Genomic DNA, 25,762 nt, shown 5'->3' with positions numbered 1-25,762 from the left:
GAAACAAATTGAAATTAATGGAAGTTTTATTCCAAAACAACTAAAAGGCACCAAGCTGAGAAGGCTGGCTTATTAAAATGAGCAATTACCTTTTTAATAGTCATAATCATACAAATTACAAACACTGGAAAAGTTAAAGATTTTACTAAGTTACTGTGTATAATAGTGATTATCACTACTCACATATTCTATACTTGATCCCAGTTTTCCAAATAGCTTCCAAAAGAAATGGGAATCATTTTAGGGTTCTCATAATTATTCAGTAATGACTTTTCATTGGTTCCTGTCTCTGAGGCATGGTAAATCCTCACCTTCTTACTCCTAATGTGGTCTATCTAAGTCTTCATCACACTTGAGTCCCCAGATGTTTTGGTCTACAGCTTCCATATCACTGACCATTGGCTAAGCTGCCTGGGTATGATGGGAGCTGTTGCCCAATAGCATCCAAGGACTGATGGTTGAAGAACTCTCGTCTGTATAAGTTGTTCCTTATGACAATTTCCAGAATAAACTAATTTGGTGTCCTTTGCATTATTTTCCTTGGAGGATTATGTAATCAACAAGTATATTAAACACCAGTAATAAAATATGTTAAAACTGCTCACAAATGAACCTCATGAACCTCAAAATCAAAAGCCAATATACCTTCTCATATGCAATACTAAAACTTTTGAATCAAAACAGAAGAAAAGACTAGGAGGTTTGCAATGCCATCTTAGAATCCATGCATTTTCCAAAATGGCTGCATACCTGAAGCCGGCTGTAACACTACAATCCTGCAGAACTTGACCTTTTTATTTGCCTTCTCTTTGCCTTCTGGCACCCCAACAAATATTGTTTCACTTACTGTTGACATTGGATGTTAAATAATAGGAAGCAGAGTTTATAAGAGTCAGGGGTGTCCATATACTTTATTAACATTTGATGATAAAAATGCAAAAGCTTTATATATGTGCCTTATCACCTTGATGCCTCCTTTATTGTAAGATAAATTCTGCTTAAATTTAAATGTATTTTAAAATGTTCAATCTGCTTGTTTAAACTTCTACACTGTGCTTTTTTAAAATAAAGTTACTAGTGTAAGTCTTCACTTCCATAAAAATAATGTGCATACAGCTATGATATATATACTTGTACAGTTAAAAAAGCAACACAAAAACACAAAAAACAAACCCATCTTCCTGCACATGATTTTATGGCTTGGATATTTCATTGCTTTTAAACTGATAAAATCACAGCCCACCCACACCTCCACATAGCAGTTTTTAAAATTACTGTATGCTCATTTTGGTTTTTGATTAAAAATTATAATGCTGCAGAAATTCTAATGTTCAAAATCTTTAATTTATGCAAGCATGTTCTTCAGATAGTAAGTTATCTTTTCCAAACAACAGTACTATTGCTTTTAACATAGCTAGGGCCAATTTACCATGGACACAAAGATTAAAATATTATTGCACAATTCTACCTTCCTGGTGACAATGACATCCAGTTTTCAGTGCTCGACTGCAAGTGGCTTGAGCACATTTTAGTTTTTGGGAGGAGGGGGAGAAAGTTTGCAAAGAAGCATAATCAGTAAAAGGGGAAAACCTAGTTATTAACCTATTACCAAAGACTGATTTCACCAGATCAGTGACAGGCAATGAAGAATGCACAGACTAAGTTTAGCTTGCCTGGGTATTTCCATTAAAGACTAATTTCCCATCTTATTCAGAATAATCAACACTTTGTACAATTGCCATATGGTACTAGCTTGGGACCGGGTGACCAGTGAGGAAGTTGGCAAAACATGGGCTTTGTACCTAGCTATATGTACAATAAAAATAGAAGAATGTCGTCGCACTGCAGTTTGATTGGTTACAGCCAGGGGCCACTGCAAACTACAGCACGATAGCCATTGCAGCTGCATCAGAGGGTGAGAGGGAGGGAACCAGAGGTCGAAGCAGGCCAACCAGCAGATGGCCTAGCAAGTGGCAAGGCTGGGGGGGGGGCAGCAAACAGGCTTCTTTCTCATGCTTCCCACAGCAGACTGGAAGCAGTTAAGGGGACAAAGAAGTGCCTTTCTTTCCTCCCCGCTGCTGGCCAATGGAGGGAGGTTGTTGAGGGAAGTGAGTGAGTGGTCCAGGTGAGTTGGGGAGTTTTGGCGAGTTGTGATTTGGCAAGGTCTAGGGGGAAGCAGTGGGTGGCTTTGGTGAGAAGCATAGGAGCCAACTCAATTATTTACTGCACACACCATGTCATGTGATTGATTACGTGGGGCAGAAGAAGAAGAGGAGTTTGGATTTGATATCCCGCTTTATGACTACCCGAAGGAGTCTCAAAGCGGCTAACATTCTCTTTTCCCTTTCTCCCCCACAACAAACACTCTGTGAGGTGAGTGGGGCTGAGAGACTTCAGAAAAGTGTGACTAGCCCAAGGTCACCCAGCAGCTGCATGTGGAGGAGCGGAGACACGAACCTGGTTCCCCAAATAACGAGTCTACCGCTCTTAACCACTACACCACACTGGCAGGGCTTATGTGGGCCTCCCAATATTTTATTCAAGTTGACACCCCTGGCGAGGGGGTCTGATGGGGATGTAGGTGGGTTTGGTGAACAAAGCAAGCTTGGCTGCAGTCCTTAGCTATCTACGTAAGAACGTAAACAGAGAGTTGCTGGATCAGACCAAAGGTATAACTAATCCAACATCCTGTTCTCATAGTGGCCAATCAGATGCCTTTGAGATCACATACATGGGAGGAAGCACGTTGCCTCTGACAGGACAGGCAGAACACAGCCATTGTGACTAGCAGCCATTGATAGCCTTATCCTTCATGAATTTGTCTAATCCCCTTTTAATGCCATAGAAGTTAATGGCCACCTCTACATCTAGTGCGAGGCAATTCCATAGTTTAACTATATGCTCTTTGAAGAAGTCCTGTCTGTATTGAATCTTCAAAGTTCCAGCTTCACTGGATGGCCCCTGGTTCTAGGATTACAAGAAAGAAAAGCTCCCTATCCACTTTCTCTAAGCCATGCATAATCGAATACACCTCATTTTTGTTTGTCCCCATTATTGGCCTGTTCTCTAAACTAAAAAAAGCCCCAAGGGTGTAATCTTTCCTCACAGGGGAGGTTCCCTTTTTCAAAACCTCTTCCACCTCTACAGTGTTCCTTTTGAGGCAACACAGCCAGAAATGTACATAGTATTTCAAGTGTGTTCACACCACAAATATGTAGAACAGCATTATGATATTAGCAGTTTTATTTTAACTCCTTTCTCTTATTATCTCTACCATGGAACTCACTTTCCCCCCACAGCTGCTGTACACTGGATCACTACTGTTACTGAGCTATCTGCTTCGACCCCAAAGTCTTGCTCCTGGTTAGTTCACTGCCAGTTCAGAATACTTCTTAACTAGATTAAGTTCAGAAACCTCTGTGTCAGGAGACAAAAGCGGAAGATAACCATGGTTATTGGGAAGCAAAGATGATGTTTCCATCTTGTATGTTAATAATATGTTTGGAACAGACAACAGCAGCCATTAAAAAAATGATTATTGGTGCTTGCTACAGGACTTTTTATGGGTGTAACAAAATATTCTGAATTCTAAGATCCTAAAATAGAAACACACACTATTCCATTAGGAGCAGTAGGAACTATCTAGGCAAAATCTTCTGAATGCAGTAGATGGTGTGCATAGAAATTTCTTGGTAGAAGTCACAGGAGATACCAAGTCACAGTCTGTAAAGCAAAGGGTAGAGTTCACTCAAGTGCTCTCTTCCCCCAATCAATATGTGAAAAATAACAAAAAAAACCTATAGCAGCTGCTACCCTCAAGCACATATAAGGACATAAGTTATCAACTGTGAGAAAAATTACCATGTTTAACTTCATTCATGTGAAGCATCACAACATTTAGATTAATTCTATGCCCACTCACTTTGAACTGACTTTCCTCAACATGCAGGTAGCTCCCTGTACATATTCCATACAGAATTTCTGATCACTTGCAGGAGAAAAGTCTGCAGGCAAGAAGAAGATGATTGTGTTCTATATTGAAACCCAGTAAGTTGCCTTGGACTTGGTTTTCCAAACCTAGTTCTAGCATATTTTCTCAGTTTTACTTCTGTAGGCTAACTTAAAGGTAAAGGTAAAGGTACCCCTGCCCGTACGGGCCAGTCGTGTCCGACTCTAGGGTTGTGCGCGCATCTCACTTAAGAGGCCGGGGGCCAGCGCTGTCCGCAGACACTTCCGGGTCACGTGGCCAGCGTGACAAAGCTGCTCTGGCGAGCCAGTGCAGCACACAGAAACGCCGTTTACCTTCCCGCTAGTAAGCAGTCCCTATTTATCTACTTGCACCCGGGGGTGCTTTCGAACTGCTAGGTTGGCAGGCGCTGGGACCGAACGACGGGAGCGCACCCCGCTGCGGGGATTCGAACCGCCGACCTGACGATCGGCAAGTCCTAGGCGCTGAGGTTTTACCCACAGCGCCACCCGCGTCCCTCGTAGGCTAACTTCCCACCCCCTAATTCATAAGGTTGATAGAATACGATGCACTTACAAGACAGTAGTTGATATTTCTCTCCCTCTGTTTTAAAAAAGTGAAGAACATGATTCATTTCAGGGGTCTAACAGATGCCCCTCCCAATCCACAACCCTGGACGTTCTGTGCTACCTTTTTGCAATTTGGTGCATTCACAAAAACAGTCCACCCAGAAACAAACACACACACATGCACTTTGCTGGCTACATTTTTCTCCTGTGCAGCAGCAGCAGCAGCAGCAGCCGCCGCCGCCACCTCACCATTGTGATTGGCAAAGGCACAAGGCAGGATTCTTTGAGGGCAGGAGGTCTGAAAAATGATAAACTAGCCATCTCCCCCCTGCTCCTTGCTCCGTTTACTGCAAAACACAAACAATGAAGATAAAAATGGCTGCTACCATTTTCTTCAACAGTTATTGTAAGTACAAGTGCAAGAATCTATTTTTTGTGATTGGATATTGACAAATACCATCAAACTTTACACCTCCAACAAACACAACTATAGTCAAGTTTGGCCACTGTTAAGAGAACACAATGCTGGATGAGACAGCAAAGCAATTCTTCTTAGAAAGTCACCACAACTACAGGAAGATCAGCAAAACAAACAACTTCCGTGTGTCCTGTTTTGGAAAAGTATTGTGCCGATTCAAACACAAGAGAGTGAGAATCCAAGCCACATGAAGCACCAGAGAGTAAACACTTGTCTTGCTCTTCAGATTTAAAAAGGCAAGCATTAATTCAAATAATTATTTTTGTCCTTTCTCTAAGTGCTATTATTGCCAATATTGTCAAACCATGTGTTTTGTGAGGTGGGTTTTCTCTAGAAGTAACATTAATAAATTCGTCATTTTTCTGAATGCAAAGTTAGACTGCGCACAAACCACAGAAAGGGCAAGACCTCTCTGAATAGGATTCTCATATGTATGCATCAATGTATGACTAAGCCTTGCATTAAGACAAAAGGTTAAAGCCAGCGGAGAAGGAAGCTCAACAACAGTTGTCAAGTATCCAAAAGGCTGCCATAAAGCAGAAAAACAACAATTTCACACAAAAATATGTGGGGGGGGGGGTTTCAACTTGCCGCAGAGCAGTTTCAGCTTAACTTATCAGCCAATATTTCCTATTTCTCAAAACAGGCAATGAAGCTGGCAAGACAGCTGCAGAATTTACTTCCCTATACGGTTTTTTTAAATGCAATGATGATTATTAGTTAAATGTGGTTTATGTCTACAGAGTCACATTGCTTTAACAAGTATCAGCAGAGTTTTCCAAAGTACTCTAACTCTCTTCACAACTTTTAAAAATGGTTTTTAAAAATGAAATGTGAACCAAATGGAGCTTTCCAGAATTATCCCCATCCCTCACCTTAAGTGACCATGCAGATTCTTTAGCAGAGCTTTCAACAAACTGGTAACCTCAGATGTTGTTGGACCACAGCTCCCTTCAGCCCCAGCCAGTTTGGCTAATGGTCAGAAATGATGGGAGTTGCAATCAAAACCATCTGAAGAGCACAGGGCTGGGGAAGGCTGTTCTAGCTCAATAGTCACATCTCCTAGAAAGGAACTCTCTTTTTACCAGGAAGAAAGTGCTCGGCTTAAGTGTTAGCACTTCGCATGAACAGCAAACTGCTTCTGAAGAATTAAAATAAAAATCACAAGCAATACCAAAAATCATGAAGTGAAAATTAGCCGGAACACATCCCTATCTAAATAGACCACAGAGTGCATTGTAGACATGCAGAGTTCAGGAGCACATAACAGAAAACATTTCTTCACTACTAGAATAGTAAATCAGTAAGAATATCCAGGAGGAATCTTTCTAGCATTTCTGCATCTTAACAGACAGCATATGCACTGTGCTCCTAAGCATGTTTATTCAGAAGCAAGTGAGCTCAATGGGGCTCTCTCAAAGTAGTATTTCAAAAGAAACTCCATGCAGGCAAACTCAGGAAGGATATTACAAATAGACCACGCCTCCTCTCAGATGGACTAATTTCACTGAAACAATACCCAAATAGTGGTCTATCAACTTGAATAGTATTTATCTACTAACAGCAATTGGTGTTGTGCTTAAGTGCTTGTGCAGTTGCAAAACAGACTTTTCCTCTTCTGTTTGCACCAATTTGTAGAAGCAGCATTAGAACATTTCAGCCTTTTTTCAGTTCACTTCTATAAGTGAGGATCAGTTCAGCCTCAAAAAGCCCAGCTGAGCCAATCAAATCTCATCTGTGTTAGCTATTTGCTATAATTGAGGGAGCTAAAAAATACATTCTATAGAGTAAAAAGTTGGGAGTGCCACCAAAGCTTCCATTCACTGCTCTTTTGCTATGAAATCACATAAACTGCTTTTGATTTACTCATTTAGAAAACAAATCTAAAAAACAGTCAAACTTAGTAAATTGCCCAAAACATTTTGGAGGAAACCATCCTTGTTTAGTTTGGTAAGGAAAAACTTACTAGACCCTCTGAGAAAGGTTTCTACCAATGTGCAATTTACTATTTTATTTTATACATTTTCATTGCAATTTTGAGGCTTGCCTTTTCTTCTCTTGTATTTGGTGCTTCCCGTTCTTTCCCCCTCTCTCTATAAGCGGATGTTCAGTGTGCAGGTAACAAACATACACAAGGAAATTTTCCCATAGGAGAAACTAAAAGTGTAATCCAATATATGTCTACTCAAAAGTAAGCTGCACTGAGTACAACAAGGCTTACTCCCAGATAAATAGCCACAAGACTGCAGCCTGAGAGCCATTTCCCCCCATAGGAGTATGTGCACATTTTTCTAGTTACAAGCATTTTAAAGCAAGTGATCCACTAACACTGCAGATACTGATAAATCTGTTTTAAAAGGTAAGTGTCAGTATTGCAGCTGACCTGCAGAGCCTTGAAAGCTCTTTTCTTTCATTATAATATTGTGTCACCGATCACAGTTAAATGCTAGTTAAGAATTATAAAATGTATTTATTTTCTAATTTCCAAAAAGCTATTTGACATGACATGTTCTACAGCAGAAATTGGGGTTTTTGCTATTAACCTTTAAATTACTCATTTTCTTCCAGTTCTTTGTTTACCTATGTATCAAAATAAATCTACCCTGATGGATTCCCACCCAACCATTTAGAGACAGGAAAGGGGGTGAAAAAGAAAAGGAAAAAAGTTTAGCAAGCAAAAAAACCTCATGGTACAACCTTGATTCACTTATTTTTATGCTGATTATAATCATCAGCATATCTTTATAAATTACTCTTTCACATTTCAACTTTATATTTAAAAAAGTCATCTAGAAATTACCCAGGTGCGAACATCATAATTAAAATCATACTAGCTCTGGTTTTCATAGGCACATTTCTTAAAACAGTTTGTCCGCAGAGCCATAAAAACCCACATTACTGTTTAGACCTCTGTGCAGTCTCCTAAAAGTATTTGTCTTTTAGTGAAATGACAGTGTTAAGAGAGAGGGAATCTACAAAGGACAGCCTTCTGTGCACCAAAGATAGAAATTGTTCTAAAGCAATATTCTCAAAGGTTTTTTGAGAGCAAAAATTATGCTCCTTTTCTAGAATATGAAAAACAGCACAGTTCTATTACCATCACAAAATGGCATGTGTACAAAATGCAGCTGCACAATAACTACTAGGTATTTTTTTGGTGGGGGAGGGAGGACTCCAAACACCCTATCCCCCCCCCCCTTCCTAGAATTTGGCAACTTTGCATATGATACAGAATGGTTGCCAAATAATCACACTGATTTGTATGGCATATTGAATAGTTTTTTACAACACTAGCTAAGTTTTTAAAAATTGCTTGAACTTAAAGGTTAAAACTTGTTATTAGGGAAAATAAACCCTCTCTGGCACGGAGTGAAGGGTTGCAGGACAGCCATAGACAAACCCTGGCTGTCCTGGTTTTCAGTATCAGTATCAAGGGTAGTGCATAGATCCATTGTGAGGAGGGACACTGTACGTTTGTCACTTCTTCTGAGTAGCCTGGAAGGCTTTCAGTTCCACCTGATACCAGCCTGGAGCTTCCGGCCCATTTTGTCCAATGGGATTGTGGTCGTATCCATAAGCCACTGTTAATTCTTCATCCTTCTCAACAGCCCTAATAGTGCGGATACATTTAATCAACCCAAAACGAGGATGAACAAACCTAGAAAGGAAGGAAGCATACACAGTCAGAAAAAGGAAACTCAGCAAGCCCAAACGATGTATTCATTTTCTTGAAAGCTTTACATATATCCAGTGTGTTTTTTAGATGTAGGTGACGCAGCACTACCAGAGAACACTATAGGAGTGTCGCTGACTACTTTTTTTTCTGCAGCAAAATATTCATATCGTAAAACCTTCATTGGCATCACATACAACATCCAAAACAAATCAATAGAGAATTGCCACTTCCTCAGTGGCACAAAACATTTGCTGAAAGAAAGGAGGCAGAGCAGTCTATCGTCACATCTCTTGGTCTCCAGGGAGATCAGACGTCTGCAGTGTATTTCAACGACAAAAAACCAAATAGAGATATTTAGCCAGCAGCAAAATATTGTTAAATAGCAACAACCAAAGTTTTGGAAAAAGTTACAGTTAAGCAGTCCGTCCACAGTGGATAACACAGGAGAGTGGATGGGACTAAGAACAGAGGTCAGTGGAAACAGCTCTCTTGACTCATAGTAGGGCCACCGCTGAGCACAAAGGCAAAACTATGAAGATACACCTCAGCATCTTCTTCAACGAAAGATCCTGCCACCTACGTCCGAGCAAAATGTTTGTGGCTCATGCAGGACTTTCCACTTAGATAAGGGGTGCCTAACCTTTTCTGGACAGAGAGTTGTATTCACCTATTATCAACCCTCGGGAGTCACATGTTAACGTGGGCACGAACAAAGCACACAACTGGGCGCAGTTAATGAGTCTGCCTTCCAAAAGGGTCTCCCAACAGCAATTCTACACCATTTAAAGTAATTTATCTTCATTCATTAAATTCGGTTAAAAACCATTTAATAAAAAAAAAAAAAGACAAATTTGGTAGGTTTTTTTAGGAGGAGGGCCCCAAAAAATCTTCAGGAGTCGGTTGTCAGGGCTAGCCACCCCTGACTCAGAGCATGATGGATAAGTGCCATTTTCCAGGAATGCTTCCCTTGCTTTCAACTGTATTTTTCACCAGTTTTTCCCACCCACTTGATATAGTGCTGTGGTTGCAGTGATCCTTTGATATCATCTGCTATCGCATTGGCAGATACAGTTCTGACACCTGAAAAGCAGCACCTTCATAAAGCACAAGTTTAATACTTACGAGTCATAGACACTATTTGGTGTGAAAGAATGATTTGCCTTGTGCCCCAATGAGGCACAGTATTTGGCTGCGTGGTTGTAGGGTTCCGGTACATCTATGACTGTTTCGTCATCGAGGGATATTGTGTTTCCATTCAGAGCCCAGTCCCTGCCATCCACCTAAAACAGACATTGTTGCAGTGTCAACTTTGTGTTTTTGTCAGACTGAAGATACAATGCAGATTTTTCTTGTGTTATATGCTTTAAAGGAGAGAGACCAGTGGTATTCAATCACGCTTGCAAGTACAGTCATACTTCAGGTTAAAGACGTTTCGGGTTAAATCTTTTCAGGTTGCATCCCACGGCAACCCGGAAGTACCAGAAAGCGTTACTTCTGGGTTTCACCGCTTGCACAGACGCGCAAAATGACGCCATGTGCATGCGCAGAAGCTGTGAATTGCGACCTGCGCGTGCGCAAACGCAGGTTGCGTTCCTTTCAGGTTGCGAATGGGCCTCTGGAATGGATCCCGTTTGCAACCAGAGGTACCACTGTACTCTATTAGGAAACAAATTTAAGAGAAGGAAAACATGCCACTCCAATAGTCCTGACCATAGTAAGTTGCCTTAACTTCTTGCCCTTTCTGCTTCATTACCTCTACACAATAAAAATCAGTTTTACAGCAGACTTGTGGCATACCTACTGAAATCTGTAATCGAGTAAACAAAATCATCCTTAATTTTCTAAGGCTTGCTGGACTGATATTAAGGAAACTGAGAAGCAAGATACACTTTTAACAAGACAATTCTCTGTAGAGAACCTTTGGATGTTCAAATACTTGTGAGATCCCATAATGACTACAGGATCCTTGACCATGCATTATATGACACTTTTTTTTACCTAATCCTGATGAATACTGAAGCATTTTTGAAATAACAAGGTGAACAAGCAACAAAAATGTTTCCAAAAAGGAGGTGTTTCAGAAGTAGCAATGAAAAGTTCTCACTTCACTTTACCTCCTGGTGTGTAATTCGTACGCCATTGTAAAAGGACATAACTGTGCCAGCCTCAGCAGATACTTTAGTAAATAACCCTTCTCCTGCGCTGGAAATGAGAGATGCATCTACATATACCCTGATGAAAGGAAAGAGTAAAAAGAAGGTACAGTGTCATTATTACTACTCTGTAATACACTAATATTTTTAGAAAACTATTTTATTAGTTTATGAAAATTTAAGATCATTAATTTTGGGCCATGGGAAGAAATACTAGCACAGGTGTCAAATGTGACAAAGTCTCTGTGTTTAGAAAAAAGGAAAAGTGTATCAGCGCTTTGTCCAACAAAATGCAGAGTCCCATCAAGTTTCTGTCTCTGCCAAATCCTGATTATGTACATTGAAGATCATCTTCTGAACAGCCAAAGAAAAGTATTGCAATGTTTTTTGGGCGGGGGGTGGGTGGAGAAACAGTTATTTGTAGCCACTGAGAGATATATTAAACAAAGAAATACTTTAGTACAGTATCACAGTTTTTCACTACTGTACTTAAAAATTCATTTAAAAATCACTTTTAGAAGAAATATATAAGTTTCCTCCTAATAGTTACAGATTTTTCATACCAATTCATGTTTTTAGGAAAACATTTCAATTCAATTAAGCTCATGCAAGATAACCATCAAATTAATGAGCTAATATGATGTCATTTGCACACAAGTAGTTCTGTTTGCAATTCAAAGGAATAAAGTGTTGCTGAATGCTGTCTTAAAATGCAAAGCAGAACAACTAAATTGTTTCTTTGCAAATATTTAAGAAAGGGGGCAAAATGATACACATAAATTATTCTACCTCTCCGATTCATAAGGATCAGGAAGAAGTGCATTTGTAGAAATGCAAGATGAAGTAGATTTATCAAAACTGTATACTGGGCCTAAAAACAAAGCAAAACAAAAAAAGTACACAAATTAACGGACAATCAAGATGAAGATGCAGGTCTCTCTCTTATTAAAGTGTTATGCATTCAACACACCATAAGGAAATTAAGTTTTTAAAACAAGACAGCAAAGATATTGTATTTAGGTCTGTCTACTATATAATAAAACAGTGCTCTGCATAAATTTTTTTCACCATTTTCATTTCTCCTCAAAACTGCAAGCAGTATTCAGTCACCTTTGTAACAAATATGAGTTCAGGTTTATACATGCTAGAAATAACGTTTCCCAACAGTGCTTTAACATTATATTTCCCCCCTGAATATGTAAAACCAAGTTAAAAATGCATGCACCCCACATCAACGATGTGTGGTCAGTGCATATTATCACCAACACTTTTCCTTAACAAAATCAAAAGCAGCAGCAATTGATATAGACCTGGGACCCAATTTCATTACCTTTTACCAAAGGAAGTGGAAAGTAAAATGTGTCTCAACTGATATATGGTATTTATACTTTGCATACCAGGTCCAAATTCAAAATGTAATGTGAAGCAACCCTAAACTACCATCCCTTATATTTCTTCTGGCTCGGAGTGTACAACCCGCTCCAATCCATTTTGTCAACACACCATGGCAGCTCTAATTTTAGTAATTCTATCTTGCAGAGTGGAGGGCATTGGCACAAGAACAAAACTGGAGCAATGTGAAAAAAGAAAAAACTGAAAGCATCGTTTGCTCAAAGTTATCTTCAAAATGGTGTGTGGAAGCCATGCTACACAACACCATTTTGCACATCAAGGAGAACTTACTGCCTGGCAGCACTTCAAATTGTGGCTTCCCCTCTTCTACGGATACAAGAGTTGCCAGCTTTGCTTCCAACATTTCACCATCTATGAAGTGTCCATAATAGGCCATCTTCCCATCAGGGTACACATAGGCTATCTTCTCGCCAGTCATCTCTCCCTCTTCATTAACTTCTCCAACCAGATGTCCACCATCCTGAATGAGAAGCATTAATATTGGTACAATAAATGCTGCACCTTTTTAAGAGGGAAATGTTTATGTGTGCACACACATTTTTGAAACCTTTCAATAGCAACACAGATATTGCACTGCATCCAACTAACTTTTTCTCAGAGAAGACCCATTGAAATTAATGGACCAAAGCTAATCATGTCAATGAGTCTACTCCAGGTATAATTTAGATGGATACCCCCCAAAAGTAACAACTGTGCTAATCAAAATACATCTATCTATAATATTTTTGTTTCATAGGTACCAGCTGCAGCTTAGGTTCTTTAAACCTCACTTCCTGCTGACTCTTATCTTTTGCTACCCTGTACAGATCTCAGTGAGTTGTGTTTATTCCAGCAATCCAGTTCTGCTATAACAAAGCCCTGTATAAATCCAGGGTATTTCTACAAAAAAAAGGGGGTGAGGACTCTTCCAAACAAATTGCAGCCAAATTAACCATAAACCAAGTAAAATAACTGAACAGTATTCTTTAGCTCTTCAATCCATAAACAGATAGATGGATAAATAAATAACTTGCAGAGGAAATGTTTTTTTTGGGTTTTGTGAACCAAAGATAAAAATCCTAAGAGCCTTGTTGGAGATCCATTACAGCTTCATCTCCAAGATTGTGACAGCCTGTTCACTATTTTATTGAAAAGCACAGAACAGACACTTCTCTGAACAGGTTCTTTGCATCTCTAGTCATGCCTATTAAGTTATATATATATTTTTAACTTCCCAAGATTATCCAGTTAAATGCTGATATTTATAAACACACATTTTACACAGAAGTCACCTTGACCTCCCTCCTTTGGGGGGCTGGGGAGGACAGCAAAAATATAGATGTTTAAAAGCACACTGAATCCTTTTTTCTGGCTTCCGAGTTCAGAACATTTTGTTACAGCAGACTGATGTCTAAAGCATGTACATAGTTACTATTCAGTATTTATTTAGGCAAAGTGTCACTAGCTTGAGTGGCCTGAATAGAACTATTCATTTGTGAAAGCCAGAAGCAATCCTGCTATAATGGTTCTAAATTAAAGACAGTAGAGAACTATGTTCAGCAAAGTATTTATGAAGAAAAGCACCTCTCTTAGAATGGAAAGTAAAACCCACAAAGCCCCCCACAGGTTTGACTTAAATCTTTAAAAAGATGCATATGGCTGAGAAAGGCACATGGTGCATTTTACTCTCATGTACACAGTTTGCACACAGCGGCAACTTGTGGAAGGCAAATGTATCTTACCATGCTGCATCTGCATCCAAATTATGAGAAGCCACAACCACCACAAGTGTGAAAAGGATTGCTAGGATTCTGGCAGGCTGACAAATCACAACCCTTTGCTCTCCTTTGCAGGTGGAAGTTATGCAGCCCAGCTGCCTCTCTCAGCAACGCAACAGGATTTGTCTTCCCCATGTGTCAGATATCACTTCATCCCCTACTTGGCTGCCACACCTCCCCATTTAGGTTTATAACTCATTTCCCACCTTGTGTATTTGAAAAAGTCCAATGTACTTACAGGGTAGTATATCCAACAAATCCCACATCGAATATTATCTTTGTATTGCCCTTTGAATATCAGTCGCCCATCAGCATCATATTCCTGGGCTGGCCCATTTAGTTCTCCATCTACGTAAGTGCCATGAAGAGCCCCTCCATCTTCATATGTATATACACCCTGGCCTTGCAGAGCATCATCCACATAATAGCCTTCTAATGTGCTGGTAACGAGAAAAGGGTAGGGCACAGGGATCAATAATATCTAGTTTATTTTACGAAATGTTCTCAAAGTAAAAATGTCTCATTACCTTAAGGACACTCTCCCCACAATGCAGAACTGCTTGGGCTTCAACATCAGCCTCAGCCACTTTGCTCTCTGTACCATCATCTCAGGTAAGTGAGCAACAGGACCTTCTTGGTAGTGGCCCAGTGACTCTAGCATTCTGTACCCATGGAGATCTGTCAGGCTTCCTCTCTGGTTCATTTTCATCACAAGTTGAAAACATTTCTTTTCTGGGCAGCCTTTAACATCTCAAGTTTTACTGTCACTGGCTTTCTATACTTGTAGATCATTGCTCTTAATCTGTTTATGGAAGTGTTTAAAATGTGTGTTGCTTTTTAATTTGGTTTTTAAAAAATGTTTTACTGGAGGCTAAACCCCTGCTTGCTCTGCTTACCAACCTACCTGCCATTCCCCCCACATTAACACTTTAGCGCTTCCCCTTCCCACCCCATGCAGCTATTAAGCTTGATTTCCCCTCTCCCCAACCCCCTTTCTGATACCACTTCTCTCTTCTTTAATGAAATCCCCCTTGTCCCCCTGTTTTAACCTTCACCCCCATGCCTATGCCTCCCCCTTCTCTTGTGCACCCTCCTTTGCACACAACCTCCCGATAACCTCATATTATACATCTCCCATACATTGTATTGCTAAGCACTCTTTTTACCTTCTGCCCAATTATGAAGTCACTATCCCCTGCTATTCTTCAGACTCTTTCATATTCAACCCCATTCCAATGCTACCTGCTTCCTCCTTTCTTGCACCCCCATTTTCACCATCACTCCCTTTCTACCTCCACCACCACCTTACTTTTCTGAACTGTCCCTTGCACACAGATTACCCCCATTTCCAGACTTCATCCTCTCTCCTGTTCTGCAGTCTCCCTTGTGTGCACACCCCATGCTATTACTGTATGTTTAAGGTGACTAGCACCTTAAGAGCAAGCCTGTCAGTTATCTTGCTCAGTTAGAGAAGGTTACATTCGTTGATGAATGCTGTACATATAATTACTATACTGGACATGGAGCTTTGTGTTGAAGACAACACATGGTACCAGGAGTGAAATACATTGCGGGAACTATGGAATGTTTCAGGGCTCTAATGAGGCAGCTGAGGAATGGAAGAGGGAGAAATTTAGAACAGCTTTCCCCCCCTCCCTTTCAGTGTCTCTCCCTTCTTGCTCTACTCAAACAGCATTAGCAGAATGAACTGCAAGGGTAAGGTGTGGTAGCAGATGTATTAACTTTGTATTATTTTCACAACCATAGTCTAGAAAAACCCCCACAAAGTTATAAAAATATTTGAAGTATTAAGCAAACAAAAAGCCATACCCCAAAGAATGCCTACCTTCCATCAAAGAAGAAGAACTTTCCACGGCCATTCTTCTCTCCATGCACAAAGTTTCCCTCAAATCTGTCTGTGGAGGAGTATGTGACCGTACAGAACCCGTGCGGCATCCCATCATCATCGAGTGCACCTAATAAAAATTGAAAAGAGGCCAGTGAGACCAAGACAATGATACTGCAAGAGTTCATGCAGATGTACCTTCATGTGGATTGGATGTGGGGTTTTCTGCTTTAGCACAAGCTCCGACTCCTAACACAGCCTCTGTTCCTCTACTGCTGCACAATCCTGCCTCAGACATCAGCATGGATTACTGCCCTTACCCTGCATGCTTTGGCCAAACTACTCCCTTTTAAGAAACCTTGTTTTCAGATAGCCAGCATATTTATTAACTTAATTGTTTCTTTGTCCTTCCCCTTCTGAACTTAAAACACTATTCTGGATGTGGGGGCTGAAGAACAGTTGTGCAATTGCCCTAAGAACTAGCCAGCCAGCGTTCTGAATAGCTGGGAAGCTTCAAGAACCTATTCACACACCGACACACCAAGTACAGTACAATAGAACCATGTCAAATTCACAAAACAAAATACATGAAGAATGTACATATACAGAAACATAATGCAGTATGGAAATAAATAAAATCAGAGTGTTACAAAGCAGTATAATGTAAAATTCCAAACACCACAATGCATATACAATCATTTGTCCAAGTCCACTCACCAGCCATTTCACACAAAATTCACTACCTCAAACATTACCACGTATACGAAAACCACTCATACCCAACAATAATATCACAACTCACATACAAAGGGTCACTGCCAAGCACATATATAAAATACACTCCTAATGTCTGAAGCACTCATGACCTCATGCCCCACTCCCATGGGACTATCTAATTCTCTTCTCCCATCTCTCACCTGAGAAGGGTCCAGATCTATACTAGAGCAGGTTTTCACCCTGAAGGGTATAGAACTACTTCCATCCACTCACTCCCAATTGCAGAATCATAACACATGTCTTCTGTTTTGATTTTATATTTGTTGTATCATTGAAAACAAACAAACAAACAAACAAACAAATATTTAAAGAATAACATGTGTGGTACTGCACAACCTCAACACCTGATAAAGAACCATCAGCACTGGTTACATCACCCTCACACTCAAGGTGCCCCTAAACGTCACCATCACCTCATAGAACCATAGAATTCTAGAGTTGGAAGGGACCCTGAGGATCATCTAGTCCAACCCTCTGCAATGCAACTGTCCCATATGGGGATCGAACCTGCAATCTTGGCATTATCAGCACCATGCTCTAACCCACTGAGCTAAGCCACTAGTCCCTAAATTGTTGCAACCAACCAGATGTTAGGCTGTCTCCCTCTGCACCAGCAACTTGGCCTGGTTATATGTGATGAGTCAACTCCCATCATTATTTAGCGCCAGCTATAACTCAAAGTCATGCCTGACATAGTTTCCTTGACTACAGGAAATTCCATAGCCTGTATGGGCCATGCCATCAGTCTGCAGCAGAAGGAAGGGATGTAGGGCTACTCTGTCGCCCTGGTGAGGGGCCAAATCCATCACATCTCCCTTATCTCATCTGGCAACAGCTGTTTCATGAAGCTGCAGCAGGAGACTCCATCAGTTCTACTTAGAGACCAGCTGTCATCCTTTGCACTAGCAAATGCACTACAGTGAGGAGAACTACAGGTAGTTTTGCTAAGGAGCTGCTGCAGTGTTTATTAGATGTCCTTCCCCAGTGCACAGCCTGGTCATACAAAACCAGAAACCCTAACCCCAACCTGCAGCACCATAAAACTTGGGATACGTGTGAGGAATGTGTTTTGATCCACATGTATCCTATATGCTTCTCATACTTGAGACAACTGTTTGCTCATGAAATGGTTAACGTTCTTGAGGAGAAGAAATAAGAACCAATCAAGCTTCGAGCATTTTTACATGTGTTCAAATATCTGTCTTCACAGTTTGTGACAGACAGCAAAAGCACAGGCTGTTTTAGAAGACTCTTACGGGGACTCCAGTACTGGTACTTGGCTGATCTGTAGGAATGGGTCGCACAAGCCATCCAAGAAAGCATAAATTGTGTAATTGTCAGTCCTCAGGCAAAGCTCACTTGTAACTTTATATCAGTCTGCAGTGGCTGAACCGAATTTGACATTTGTTCCACACAGTCTCGTTCAGACCACTGAATTGTTTTTCCATTTTGCTTTTTAGCAGGCTTGGAGCCAGCCTCTTACGCTGTGTACACATTATCGTTTACTCTGGAACCACTGTGATCTCACCACTGGTGTCTGAACTCATGTGCAGATGGCCACAATCTGTCTCCATGCTATAGTTTATTGAGAAATACTGCTGTATGCTTTATTAATGCTGCAGCTAAGCTGGTGTGTACATCTCAGAAGGAAGATTGCACAGCAAAAGTGGCCATGGCATGGGAGCAAGAAGGGAGAGAGATTGAGAGGGAGGAAAGGAGTGATTGAAAACTTTTAAGTTAATGGGTATATAGCCTTAGTTAAGGAGCAAATTCGAAACCTTGATCAGATTTTGCTTAAAGCCTCTGGAACTCAAGATCATAACAGATACAAGATAGTAACAAGCTGGGTGGATGAGAACAAAGGGGCCTGCAGGCAATCAAATGACACTTCCATGTCAAGGTGTAGAGACTGACGCAAGCTGCACTGATAAACTAGGGATGAGTGAGCCCAAACAGCCATGACTGTCATTCTGCTGTTTTAATCTCATCTCTGCAAATAATGATACTCACTGTTGAACTATACAAACACCAGAATGTATTTCCTACCCGAGAAGGAAATAACTGAATTCTATGTTTGCAGCAAGAGGAAAGTGTGGTGAATTGAACATTCAGAAACAACATTATTATTTTTCTTATTACAGCCAATGAAATTCAGTAAATTATGTTTGTTCTCAAAACACACACACACACACACACACACACACACACGCACACACACTCCTAAAGTCTTCTGCAGTAGCAGAAGGAGCAGAGTGCTTAGGACACACTTTGTCATTAATTACACTAGTGTAACGTCCTAAAACCTGTTGCACACCAGCACTACTGCAATGCTATACCACCACCATAGGCAGATATACTGCTGTTCATGTTGAAGGCTGGGGCTCTACAATAGCTCAAAATGGTTTTGAATCATTAGTAATTAAGAAGCTCACTTACACACATAAATACATATATAAATTCTCACAAATGGAAGCTTCCCTTTCCCAGCTTAAAACTGCAGCTGCAAAAAAAAGAGTGTTTTGAGAGGTGAAATGATGGGGTAGGGTGGGTGGAATGGCAATCTTTAAGAGTTGGATAGGGTCACAGAAAAACAAAATTCACTCTGATATGGGCAACTTAGGGCCACTTGGTTTCTGAACTAAAAAGACACAACTGATTTTAAGAGTCTTGGTGATGTCACAAAGGCATCATTTCCCATGACTTGCATAATTATTTTATTTTGGCCCACCATTTAGATTTTTAAAAAATGAACAGAGGTTGCATAAGTGTCTATTATACCACCGGGGGGGGGGGGGGGAGCCTGAATCCAGCTTGAATAAGCCAACACTGCATTGACTTGCCGACAGAGATTTGTGTATGGGGTAGGGGGATGCACAGGCATGCACACATTTGAAATAATTTCTCCTTCTGCCCCACCTGTTGTAAGGCCAGTATCAGGTTTCTTACCAGGACACTTTCAATACACCCAACTGCCCATCAACCCTTCCACATTTCCAACTCTGCTGTCACTTCTGCAATTTTGTTGCACTTCTGAATCAAATCCTGTTGACTAATAAAGCTCTCCTGGCAAGAATAGAGGACAAGGAGGAGCTGCCAGGGTCCAAACCAAATGGAAATGTTAAGGATTCCCAAATTAGTCAATGATCCCAAGGTTCAGATCTACACTACAGAAAGAATGCTCAAAACATATATATATATTATGACATATTTTATATGTAAGTTGTTGAAGCAAGCACCTGATAAGCTACATATTACTATAATACTTGAAATTATAAAATTCCTGTTAGGGAGAAATCCTGTTAGGGATGACATTTCTCCTGTTAGGGAGAAATGTCATCATACTAATACAAGTATTGTCCTAATAGGGCTTTAGGGATTTTTCTAATGGGCCAATATGGTTACCTTTACTTTCTGTATTCATGTGTAAGTGCTTGAAACACAAATAATTAAATATTTACAAAAGACAACATCTTTCCACAGCTCCAATCACTATGTTTTTAGATCACCAGCACTCAATACAGTATCCCACAATTTCTATCCTAAAGTTTGCCACAAGGATCTGGAGTGGAAATATAATTTCAAATTGGTAAATATTATAAATCAAAATTGAGTTTCAGCTTCAGTGCTGCTCATTTTGCTTTCTGGCCCCTATTTCTTCTACCAAATCCCTCCTATAGGCAGAACCTCTGCCTTAGCTTGCACAGATGACTGTAACCCCAGTACAATTGTTCAAGCAGCTCTGTTCTGCTTTTATTTGTTAGAGAACAATAGAGCTCATTTTCACAGCATTTATTTTTTTCATAGGAAAAAAAATGCTTCAAAATACAGCTGCAGTCCCACCCACAAACCATGCACAGGCAATCCCCGCATAGGTTTCAATGGAATTTACACATAACTAAGGGCAGAATTCAATAATGAATTGAGTTACTCCTTGGAATTTAAGTGATCATTTAAATGTAGTCAACATAGGAATTAAGTCAGCGGCAGCCAAGCATACTTCACGCTGGACTAAAGAGAAAATCTCTGGCCGCCAACACCACTATAATTTCCAAATTTAATAGTGCCAGGTTTACAACATAGCTGCTCATTTGCACGCCAAGAGTGAAGCAATCCATACAATACACTGCATTGATTCTACATGCCCCACTAGAACTACTTGGATCCTTTCAGGACCAAAATCTATGGACACAACACAATACTATTTCCAGGAGTAGTGTTCAAAGACAAATATCCAGAGTTGAAAAACTATGCCACTGTCCAGAAAGATTAAAGGGGAAAAAACCCCAAACATCTATCTACCCTTTCTAACAATTTCCAAGTGATACACATTTTAATATTTTTCATAGATGTGGAACTATAATATTATTGAATGGGCAAAAAGCAGGAAATTAAGAAACCAGGGCACTAAAGCTTGTCAAGCCTTGCCATTTTAGCCATGCATCTTTTCACATTTCATAAAGCCCCAGATCAATAAATCAAGCAATGATAGCATCATGAAAAAGCTCAACTTTCATTAAGCCTTTGTGGTTGCTGAAAACATTTTTGACAATGCAAATTGTAATTACATTGCTAGAATGCATTATAGGTGGGCCTGACTTTGAAAGACGGTTTCAGCTGGTGCAGAAAATGCTGCTAGATTATTAATAGGAACCAAACATATATAACATTGGTTCTGGCATGACTGCACTGGCTTCTGGGCTGAATTCAAGGCTCAGGACCTTGCAGAACATCTCTACCCATATGAGTCTGTCTGGAGGCCTTTCTGCAAGTGTCCCCTTGCAGGAATACAGAAACTGTTAGAGGGTCTTCTCAGTAGTGACTCCCCTATTTATTCAATGCTCTCCCTAGGAAGGCCCACTTGGAACTAAGATGGTCATATTATCAGAGGCAGGCAAAAACTATTATTTACTCCCAGGCATTTTATTGTTGATGTTTTCTCATCTCCTGCAGGGGTGGGGTTGTTTTTCACCCAGTTTGTTGTTTTTAATATTATAGTGGTACAAGTGGCTGAATATCTTAACTTTTTAGATACTTATGTGTCTTTAGAGTAGGCTTGGGTTTTATTGCATGTACTTTTCTGTATCCTTTTGTTGCACGGATGCAAGTGGACTTAAAACCCTTGTGGTGAAACACAATGAATGAATGATTTAATTATTATCCTTAGAACAGAGAAAGGTTGCGCAAGCATTTACATATTTTCAACACTCGGTCAAATTGTGGAAAGATCCCCACTGGCCCCTCAACCACACATTTACCTAGGAGTGAGGAACCTGTAGCCCTCCAAATGTTATCGAACTACAACTCCCATCATTCCTGTGGGCTGCTGCTTAGGAGAGCTGGTGTCCTACAACATCTGGAAGACCACAGGTCTCCTCCCCATCTTAGAATAAAGAGTCCCAGTGATTCTAATAAAACTTGGTAACAACATAAAGATCTGACATGCTCTCTCCGCACCTATCACGCATCTCCTGGAGGAAGAGGAAGAGGAAGAGCACAAGCGCTTGCAGACCGGGATGGGGCAGCTATTTCTGTCTGAGCTTATTTGGGAGGGCAGCTCGCTCCGCGCTTCTTCGCGCGATTGGCTTCCCTCAAAGCTGCAGCCGAGGCCGAGCCACGCGCCTCCGGCCAACTTCCAAGCTCCGGGCTCACGGCAGCCTGCCTCGCGCGCTTGCTCTCCTCCTCCTCCCGAGGTCTCCCCGCTCCCTCGTGTCCCACGAAGGAGAACAGGAACCAGCTCGCCAAACCACCGCAACAAAAGCGGGAGAAAGAAGGCGGCAAGAAAGGCACCATATTTGCCCCCACGAAAGGCGGCGGCGGCGGCGGCGGAAAGGGCTCCTCGGAACAGTCACGACGCGGAGATGCGCGAAGCCCCAGCGCAAAAAGGCGCCTCGGAGACGCCCGTCCCGGCTCTCCCTCGCCCCTGCCCCAAGACGCCGTGCCCGCCTCCCCTCCCTCGCTCCCTCCCCTCAGGCCTAAGGGACGCAGTTACCCTCGACGGTCTCTTCCAGCGTCTCCTCGTCACTGTCCATGGCTCAGCGCGGAGAGACAACTTCCTTGGCTCGGCTGGCCCTGCTCGCGTCCCGGCACTCGGCCGAAGAGGGCGGCTGGCTGCCGCCGTGTCCCCCCGAGAGCCCACGAAGGCGAGCGAGGGGCCGCCACCGCGCAGCGCGCCCTAGCAAGCCGCCAGTGCCTGCGTCGCCGCCCGCTTGCTCGTCTCCCCACGCTCGGCGCTCGGCGCTTTGTTATAGAGCAGCTGATCCGCTGACATCACCCTGGGCTGGGGCTGCTCTCTGACTGACAGCTCCCCGCGCAGCCCCAAAAGCAGGGCCCGCCGCCGCTGCCGGCGCAGCAGCAGGGGGAACAGGCGAGGCGGGCGCACGACGCACCCGGCCCTCCGCGGTAGCGCGCGCAACCAAACGCTCGCGGAGCACGAGGGTCCAGCCTCGCCGCCGCCGCCGCTGCTTAGAGTCTCCCTGGTATCCACGCGCGGGAAGGAAACTCGGGGCGGGAAAGAAGGGCTTCACTAAGGACTAGGTTGCGCCACGCAGCGCAGCGGGATGGCGGCGTGCGCGGAAAGGCGCGCGCACACTCCAGCTGCCGCGGCCCGCGAGCAGAAACACGCCGGAGAGGAGCCGGAAGGAAGCGCCTCATGGGCCGAGGCGCCCGTTCTTAGAGCCGCTTTCCTGGGACTAAGCCCCATTGGGTAAGCACTCAGTGGTGCTGTCTTCTGAGTATTTTATTTTATCAAATTTGCATAGCGCCTTTCATCAGCAGGTCTCAGGGCGGTTCACAACACAAAAACGCCACATGGTAAAATACATGATAAAAAAGCACAAACACACACAACCCCCCCCCCCCAACTTGTCTAGGATTGCACGGTAACTGGCGAAGCGAACGAGCCAATTTAGAGGTACTGTATATAAATCAATAGCCACGTAGATTCACCCTCGAAGTGAGAAAGAAGTAATAAACTGGAGCCCGGTTTTCATAGGGTGCTTCTGAATGGAGCCTTGTATCGCAAGCATAAAGGTCAGATCTGCACATTCATTATACTATACAATATAAGGCTGTTCATTATATTGTATAAACTGATGGAAGTACCTTTATGATGTATCTGGTACCAGTGTCACTGTGTCTGTCTGTCTCTCTCTGTGTGTGTATAAACACACACACACACACACATATAAAAACACAAGCTAGGATATAGACATACCAAGAAACAAAATAATATTGAATGCGATTTGAAGAGTGTTTGCATGTCCCCCTTCTTGGAGGTCTTCAAGCACAGGCCAGACTAGGTGTCCTCTAAAAAAATAACTGGCCAACTACACGAGAAGCTTCTGGCTTTACACGTTGTTTCTGGCTGGGAGCAAAAGGTCTTTAAAGATGTCTTTCTAGGTCATTCCAGCTCTCCTCCTAGCACAGTACTTTGGCTCTTATTGTGGCAAACATTTGATGTTACAGAGGAAATGTATAGCCAGTGGATCAATATGTACAGCAAAATCAGTTTATATCTACTTAGACTAAATCCAACTGTGCTCTAGTTAAGAGTGTATATGATTGTAATCTGAAAGGTTACCTTTCCATTCTCCAGCACTTTGAACCTGAGATTTTGCACACTTGAACCCAATGCTCTAGTCTAGTCTAGCCCATTGAGTAAGGAGAAACAATTTGATAGGAAACTGAGGTTTGGACCAAAGTCATCAACCAAACAAAAGCATGTTTATCTGGGTTTTAAACAATGCACAACAAAGTATGTTCATGAACCACCACCACCCCATTCCCCTTCTATACTGTTGCAAATAGTTTCTATTTTTTTAACTGAAGTATACTCATTCATCTGTGTTTAGTTACACTTTATCCAGCAGCCAATATATGACACATGCTTTAAGGAGAATCCCTCTCCTGTGCCAGTTAGAAATATTACTTCACTTTCCCTTTAGTGGTGCTTTTCCTGGTAGACCTAGTTCCCATCAAAAATAAAACTGAGCAGCAAAGTTGAAGAAGAGCTTAAGCTTCCTAGCTTTATCTGTCTCTGTCCCTGTACAATGTACCATTGTTGTCAACTCCCACAGGATAGGAAGGGCACTTCAGTTCCTAAAAGCAGATATATTCATTACATACCTCTTTTCTGGGAATTAACATGAGCCACATAAAGGCTGCTGAGAAACACCTCTGTGGCTTACAGCATGTTTATACATCTTCCTGATAATCATCCATTCCCACACTTTTCAGTGCTTTTCCTTTTCACTTTCCAAATTGCAAAAAGTCTCATTCTTTTTTAAAGCTACTTTGTTGCATTCAGACTGGGGTGGGGAACCTCCAACCCACAGGCCGGTTTGGGTCTTACATGGGTCCCAGTTTGTCTCACAAGTCCATTTCCTTCAAACTACATATGCTTTTTCCATACCTAAAGTCATTTATGATGTATGGTGTGGACACAACTGGCATGCAGCCAACCCCAGCAGAAAGCAGAGCAGAAGTCATTGCCTGTCAGCTAATGAGCAGTGACTTTGCGACTGCTGGATCAGCTGAGCAACCAAGTTCCCCATGGGAAACTCAATTGCACAACTGATCCTTGCAGGAAAATAGCTTTGCCTGCCCTTGGCTCAGCACTTCCCAAGCTGAGTGTTCCCAAGTGTCCAAAAGCCAGTTGGGCCTTTGACAGGTGGGTGGGACAACCCACTTGTCAGTCATCAGCTGGGTTCCACCCCACCTGTCAAAGGTGCCTTGGGGGGTGGGGTGAGGACAGGTGAGGCCAAAAGGTGTCCCTGTCAGCATCGCCCTAGAGCCAGTGCACCAACTGGACTCTTGCACCTCAACCCCGACTGGGCTAGGCGAGCTGGGTAGCACCGCCAGAGACCTCCTTCTCACAGGAAACGGTCACAGTGCTGTGGACTCACAGCTCAGAGCTGAGAGCACCGGATTCACTGTCTCAATAATACAGTCGTTGCGCAGCAGAGTTTTGCAGAGTCTTGCAGAGTATAAACCACTCGGAGAGCAGCTCTGTAGAATATCTTCCTTTTATTCTGTAACTACAACTATGATACAAAACTATATACAGAGCTGAATATTCTAAGCATAAATCAATGCTACACCGAGAGTCTGCAGCTGCACTAACAGCAA

At 42.0% G+C, this 25,762-nt stretch overlaps 1 protein-coding gene and 2 long non-coding RNA genes across 3 annotated transcripts in view; 2 read left to right on the top strand and 1 right to left on the bottom strand.

The window, feature by feature from the left end:
• Positions 1–2,230: 2,230 nt before the first annotated feature.
• Positions 2,231–7,124, top strand: LOC308485893. Its single transcript, XR_013990825.1, has 2 exons — positions 2,231–4,114; positions 4,492–7,124. It is a non-coding gene; the product is annotated as an uncharacterized lncRNA (long non-coding RNA).
• On the bottom strand, positions 7,105–22,964 carry SETD7 (SET domain containing 7, histone lysine methyltransferase). Its single transcript, XM_081022038.1, has 8 exons — positions 22,626–22,964; positions 15,860–15,989; positions 14,252–14,453; positions 12,527–12,716; positions 11,633–11,714; positions 10,805–10,922; positions 9,813–9,970; positions 7,105–8,672 (listed from the first exon to the last, which is right to left on the bottom strand). The coding sequence occupies exons 1-8, from the start codon at positions 22,663–22,665 to the stop codon at positions 8,492–8,494; spliced, it is 1,101 nt and encodes a 366-aa protein (XP_080878164.1). The 5' UTR covers positions 22,666–22,964; the 3' UTR covers positions 7,105–8,491.
• A 72-nt stretch (positions 22,965–23,036) lies between these two features.
• The window catches only part of LOC308485914, a 33,365-nt gene continuing 30,639 nt past the window's right edge, over positions 23,037–25,762 (top strand). The window contains exon 1 of the long non-coding RNA XR_013990855.1: positions 23,037–23,339. This is a non-coding gene — a long non-coding RNA (uncharacterized lncRNA). The remainder of the gene's footprint in view (positions 23,340–25,762) is intronic.

This window comes from Podarcis pityusensis, assembly GCF_964106645.2.
Source record: "Podarcis pityusensis genome assembly, chromosome: 9".
Lineage (NCBI taxonomy): Eukaryota > Metazoa > Chordata > Lepidosauria > Squamata > Lacertidae > Podarcis > Podarcis pityusensis.
This window is presented reverse-complemented; position numbering and strand designations above follow the sequence as displayed.